The sequence below is a fragment of the Mytilus galloprovincialis genome, chromosome 9, assembly GCF_965363235.1.
Source record: "Mytilus galloprovincialis chromosome 9, xbMytGall1.hap1.1, whole genome shotgun sequence".
Lineage (NCBI taxonomy): Eukaryota > Metazoa > Mollusca > Bivalvia > Mytilida > Mytilidae > Mytilus > Mytilus galloprovincialis.
In genome coordinates, this window is record NC_134846.1 from 16,078,162 (window position 1) to 16,085,234 (window position 7,073).

The following is a 7,073-nucleotide window of genomic DNA, read 5'->3' on the forward strand; positions in this document are numbered from 1 at the left end:
TATACCTAATCTGGGTACAGTAACCAATAACCTCTTTTTTTTGGCCCCAGGATGCAATATGAGTAGGACATTTTTGCGGTTATGGAATATGCTAAACCAAATGTTTTTGTAACAAATATATGATAAAAGCATGTATTACATGTTGGACATCAATATATATGGAAACAAATTAGTTCGAAATACATATTGTTATAGATGATATTGCTTCTGAAGGTAGAGTTGCGCAAACTCCAAATGGTAGTGAACCAGCTAGTCTAGCAAATGACGGCAATCTCAAATCATGTTCTAGAACAAAGGGACCAACCGTTACACTTCAAGTTGATCTAAAAGAAGAAAGCATTGTAACAGGAGTGTATATAACATTTGGTGGTATGTAACTTAACTGTATATAATAAACACAATATTTCAAATTGGATATAAATTATTTCATTACTTTCATCTTTAACACGGAGCCTTGGATCACAACGAACAGCAAGCTTTAAAGGGCCTAACAAATTACTAGTTTAAAATCTATCAAAGGAGAAAATTAACGGTCTAATCGACATAAAATTGAGAAACGAGAAAACACTCATAAACCTAATTAACAAACGACAACCATTTAACATCAGGTTCCTCACTTAGCACAATTACAAACAAATGCAAAACCCATGTTTATCATAAAGCTGTTCAGTACCAACAAGTGTTCGCTTATGAATTGAAACGTAGGATGTGAGTAGATTGGCTTGCAATTATACTCATATATCTGAATAATTATAAGTTTAAACGAGTTACAATTGGAAATCGGTAAGTATCAACTCGAGTTATCTATTTTCAATATCGTTACTTATGACATGATTGAAATTAAATAACGAGATTAGATATCAAGCATTATCTAATTATCAAGAATGTGTTTACCTGTTCTCCATATTGTGTTAAATAATCATTCTTTTTTTATTCATTTTTTTAATTACAGAAAGGACTACACTTGAGGGAAACCATACTCTTTATGCTTCTAATACAAGCACTTCCTGGAAATTTGGAAGTATTTTATATAAAGATACATTATTGCCTACTGAGATCAGTTGTTATGTTGTTTTAAGATACTTGACATATGTGCCTCCAACTGAGGGTTCATTTTCGGATCTTGAAGTATGTGAAATTGGGATTGTCGGTGAGGGTCTTTTTATTTTAAAAAAGACATCATAAATATTCATTCCAAAAGACATGTAGCATCCTTTATGTTAACAATACCAAGACATCTTTATACACTTCCATTTCGGAATTCCTTTTAAAGAGAATTTGCACGTACATATCAATAGTCAAGTGTTAAAGAGTCAAATCCAAATTAAAAATATTTGGTCCTCAATGATCTTCAACTTAGTACTTTATTTGGCCTTTTTGACATTGTTTTATTCGAGAGGTGCAACTATAAAATTTTATTCCTGGTATATGTATGATACGTTTATTTAGAAAAAATTGAAAGAAATGTTAGATAGGTCACTATGTTATAGGATCAACCAAAAGCCTGAATTTGTAAAATTAGGAAAACATTTGTAATGCAATTTTCACGAAAAGAGTGATGCTATTTACATGGATATCATGTAGATCTTTAGAGGAGCAAGTTCGATGGATTTTCCATTTTATAAAGGAAAATAAAAATGTAATTACTATCTGTGAACGTTTTTTAAACGTCACCTTCCCGTCAGGAAGGATATATACATTTATAATAATTGGTTTGTTCGACCAGGTAGGATCAGATAGTTTATCTAAAATAAAGTACTTCAATTGATATTGTGATAACTCGAGAACTTTTCCTTTGTAGGTTGTCCTCCTTCTTATTATGGTCCTGTCTGTAATCAATTATGCCCAGAAAATTGTCATGGGCCATGTGACCTTGACTCCGGTCAATGTATATTTGGTTGTCTAGATGGATGGAGTGGAGATAAGTGTGAACAAGGTATTACAACTTAAATTTTAAATCTAATTGTTTTAATAACATATATTGAATTTAATTTGAAAAGAAAACAGTAGTGTTTCTTGATTTGCAGTTGAACAATTTGCCATGAATTAGAACACCAATTAGTTTTACATAATGCATATTAAGCTGTTTAAATGATTATATCGTACATTACATATCGTAATACTTACAATTCAAAGTTTATTTTATACAAGAACAAAATATAAAACATTGTAGACAATTGTTCAGATACTTTTCGGTTTGAAACGATATGCACTTGTTATTCCTCAAAAGTGTACTAATGACTAACTGTCTAAAATTTGTAGTGTCGGTGCAACAAAACGAAATATAAAATTGAATACCACTAATAAAAGTATATCATTTGCATGTCCAAATATCGAGCATTCAATGTGCAAAAATTTTACAGCATGCCAAGCTGGCCTATACGGCAAAGGCTGTGTAAAGACATGTTCAACAAATTGTTTGAATCCAGAATGCCATAAAGTGACTGGAGAATGCTTTGGAAGATGTAAAGATGGATGGCAGGGATTCGATTGCTCAGAAAGTTGGTTTATTATGTTTTACTATAATTATTATAATTATAAATCTTTCACATAAAAAATAAAGACTTTCACAACTCCATTCCACACCGATAAACATTGAGTTGCAACTCAATGAACCCGTTTTAAACTTTAAGTTTCACGTACATAACTTTTCGAAAAGGGTAATCAAATTATGTTTTATGTTTGGTACCCACTGTGTTACTCATCTAAGTAAAAATTTGGTTATAAGTTGAATCCGATAGCACCTTTCGAGAAAAGGTAGAATGGATTGTGGTAACAAAAATTGAAATATGCCCGTTGTCATCTGTGAAAAAAAGTATTCCATCAAGGTTACCAAAAACGCAATGGCATTTTCAAGATTAAACTTCATCGGGAAAGTCAAATATTTAAAGGTCAAGGATGTATAAAAACTGGGACAGTCGAAGAGCTAAATGACAAAACAAGATTTGAAAAAAATAACCAAATCCACATGAGATCTGCTGTTCTTCATTTGGTTAAAACCCTAATTTTTTTACCACTTAAACATTAACAAACGGACAATATTTCAAAGTTTTGTTATAATCATGTCAGTACTGATGTATTGACTACTGAGTTGATAGCTGTACAGCGGAGGTATCGTTTTTGTCAACCTTTTTCTAACTATGCGCCGTATATTCTTTTAAAATCGATCTAGGGTTATTCATTAGAATCTTTTATTATATTCAAAATTAATATTCTACATTGAAAGTCCAATGCAAAACCTAAAAACCTTATTTGATAGAATTTTTTAAGAATTATATTTCTGTTCAGATGAACATGCATCTATCAAATCTTTATTTCCAGAATGCCCTTCAGGTCAATTTGGTAGAAATTGTTCCATGCTATGTGATGGTTGTATATTAGAAATGTGTGATCCTATTAATGGATTATGTGATACAAAAACCGGCTGTAACCCTGGGTATTTAAACGGAGAATACTGTAATACAAGTAGGTGACGTATAGTATTACAATTGTACATGTTGTACTGTTGAGAAAGTACACTTCGGCTAGACATTCAAAAGAATACATACGTGTAAACTTGGTTAATTACAATTTCGATCAATTACGTCATAACTCAGTTCTAACTTATTGGAAAATTACACTTCAACCATGATTGATGTTTATATAAAAAAAACCTAATACTACAACTTCTGAAAACTAACATACAAACACATATTACTTATAGACGTCGATTTTGGTATTTCATATAATCTACAAATGAACTGGCTACATAGATTCCCTACATAGACTATGCAACTATACTGGATTGTTGTAATACATGTTTGTAGAGAGTTACATAAACTGAGCAGGATCAGTTTGGTGCATTGTTGTGTGCATTACCCATTTGTTTTTATGGAAACTTCATTTTGCAGCATGTGTAGTTGGTTTCTATGGCAGTGACTGTCAACAGGTGTGCTCACCCCTTTGCTTACTTCAGCCTTGTGATCGTAGAACAGGAGAATGCATTGGTGGATGCGTGCACAGATTACAGGGATTTAATTGTACAGAAGGTTAATATCTCTCTCTCTCTCTTAGTACTTGTAAATCATTTATTATAATTCATGTTATTTTCAAGGTCATATCATAAATTGCAGATGTTTGTTTTCTGATTTTGTTTTCGTTTTTCAAAACATATTCTTTTGATTATGATAATACACAATATTTAAGAAATATTTAAACTTGATGAGTTCTTAGCCTGAATAAGAAAATTGCGCCACTAATCATTAATAAAAAACAAAAGTACTTGAATCCAACAGAACTGTACCCTAATGACATAGTTATATGTATATATGTAACACAAGTCATACTTATCTACTTCGTTTTATACAGTATATGCAAATAAAGAAGAAGTTGATTCACAAGTAACAACTCAGATTGGTCTTTTCAGTGGAGGTTTTCTGTGTTGTGCTCTGATCGCAACTATTGTCTGTTTTACACGACAAATACGAAAGAAACAAGGCAAGGAACATATATTTTACTACATTGAATAACACAAGAAAATGTAATGAATGTTCAAGAAAATATTTAATGTCAATATATATGCTAAGTGACAGTAAAGTCTTTAACTGTTAATATCATCCAAAATATAAACCATAAGGTAGCATACTGGACAAGAATTTAATAATATCAGTTTAAAAAAGAGGGGAAAGAGATACCAAAGACAGATACAAATTAAAGTGACAACACCATGGTTAAAAAAGAAAAAGACAATATTCATTATTTTGAAATCTTAATATCCATATTGTTCCTTATCCATATTTAGATGTAAAACAAAGAAAAATTATATTTTATGTAAACTGTGAAATCAATCATTTGATATTTGTTTTTATTTTATAGAAAAACAAAAAACAACCACGACGACACAGAGGTACGTATATATCATTAATAATATGACTATCCATGCATACATATCTGATTGTTTAAAAATCTTAGACATAAGTTTTTGTTTATCATCTTGAATGCTTTTGAAAGAGGAAACTGTAACCAACCGAAATTGTTCAGCAAAGTCAGATCAACAAATAAGACAACATGGCCAATATTTTCAATTGACACCTTAAGGAATATTTGCCCTTTGAAGTAAATTTTAAACAACTTTTTGCAAATTTTTGTAATATTTGACAAAATTCGTCTCCTCTGAAACTACAGACACAAATTCAACCAAACTTTGGCACAATCATCATTATAATATTTAGTGTAACAAATATGTCCAATGACCCCGCCTACCTGTCTAAAATAGAACATAGGGATAAAATGCATGTATTGTCTATTATTATTTAAACTGTAAGGAATATTTGTCCATATTCGTCAAGACTGTATGACAAATTCTTATAGGAGTTATTGCCTATTTTCATATATATGATTTAATTTGGTAGAGAGAAAAAATTTGTGTCTGATAAGCTTTATATGATTTGAATTATTATAGATACATACATCTTTAAATCTAGAAAATGAGCGGCAAGGCAAGAACTATACAAAAAGTCTAATTTTGAATAAATATAGTTGGTAGACTGAAGATTTTTTAACCCATTTTAAACAAAAGCTAAAGATAGAGAGAAACTAATCAGACTAAAAGATCAGTTATACAAGAACACTGTAATAGAGATTTGTGTCATGAAGTTTTGTTTACAATACATTTTATTTGAAAGTGCACATTCGAGCTCCTATTAGGTTGTCATCATTCAGTGGCGATTGTATTTGAATTAGAATTTTCAAAAAAAATGTGGCATTGTGCAATTATTACTTTTATGCCATTTCAATGTTTTCAAAATAATTTTTCTCAAGAAAACCTCAAGAAACCAATTGGAGTCGTACATGTATTAACACTAATCGTTTTCATTTAATGCATTCCATTTACAACATGATTTAATTGATACATAGAAAATATTATAAATGTATTCCTAATTGAAAATTGCACACCGTCCATCTGCGCAAAAGATAGAAGAGGGACGAAATATACCACAGCGACAGCCAAACTCATTTATTGAAAATAAAATGACAATGCCATGGTTGAAAAAAAGACAAACAGGCAAATAATAGTACAGAAGACACAACATAGAAGACTAAGCAACTTGAACTCCACCAAAAACTGAGCTAAATCGCAGGTGCTCCGGAAGGGTTAGCAGAGTGACCCTGCTTCACAAGTAGCACCCGTCGTCTTGCTTATGTTATTACAAATCAAGTAAATAGTCCAATTCGGTAGGTCACATTCGTGAAAATGGAAGGGTATTGTAGGAACGACATAAGGAACATATCAGATATCATCAGTGAAACGGTTATATAATAACGGTCAACCAACTCGTGATGGCGTATGTAAAATTGAGTAGTTGGTCGGTTTTCACAGAAAAGATAGTATAATAATGCAGTTGTTCCCTATGTGAAATGTGCTTCCCAGAAATATCGGGCCTTTCTACCAACAAGTACTGGCCATAGTTAAGAGTACTGAAAACGAAGTTACATGTTCGCATGAAAGAAAACGATATCTTTTAGTAAAGATGCTAAAGTTCTATATTTGTAGACATTACATATTGATGAGTTATTTATATTGCTTAGGGATGAACAACAACATTATGATGATGTAAGAATGGAAAATGTATCTACTTATCAGGATCTCAGGAGGGACACAGACGCAAATGAATATGACCAAATAAGCACAGCAAATATCAATCACTAAGCAATAAATATTATGAAAAATATCTTAGAATGTTTTTCGTTTGCTACATATGTGATAGACAGGTTTAGTCCGCATGATTTGTCAAACAAAAACAAAAAATATCACAAAAATATACAATTGAATGCACCAACGGTTTTTTGTTATTCTACCTAATTCATTTGTTATTTGCAGTTGATGATTGAGTTTTATAGCATAAAATTGAGAATGGAAATGGGGAATGTGCCAAAGAGACAACAACCCGACCATAGCGCAGACAACAGCAGAAGGTCACCAACAGGTTTTCAATGTAACGAGAAATTCCCGCACCCGGTGGCGTCCTTCAGCTGGCCCCTAAACAAATATATACTAGTTCAGTGATAATGAACGCCATACTTAACTCCAAGTT

The 7,073-nt window shown here is 31.6% G+C and overlaps 1 protein-coding gene across 1 annotated transcript in view; it reads left to right on the forward strand.

Annotated features, from left to right (window-relative positions):
- LOC143046657 (uncharacterized) overlaps positions 1-6,710 on the forward strand; it is a 29,853-nt gene extending 23,143 nt beyond the window's left edge. The window contains exons 6-14 of the mRNA XM_076219776.1: positions 196-369; positions 953-1,150; positions 1,802-1,936; positions 2,364-2,501; positions 3,322-3,465; positions 3,891-4,028; positions 4,348-4,476; positions 4,855-4,885; positions 6,568-6,710. Of these exons, the coding sequence (XP_076075891.1) occupies positions 196-369; positions 953-1,150; positions 1,802-1,936; positions 2,364-2,501; positions 3,322-3,465; positions 3,891-4,028; positions 4,348-4,476; positions 4,855-4,885; positions 6,568-6,688 (1,208 nt within the window). The 3' untranslated portion in view covers positions 6,689-6,710. The remainder of the gene's footprint in view (positions 1-195; positions 370-952; positions 1,151-1,801; positions 1,937-2,363; positions 2,502-3,321; positions 3,466-3,890; positions 4,029-4,347; positions 4,477-4,854; positions 4,886-6,567) is intronic.
- The last annotated feature ends 363 nt before the right edge of the window (positions 6,711-7,073 follow it).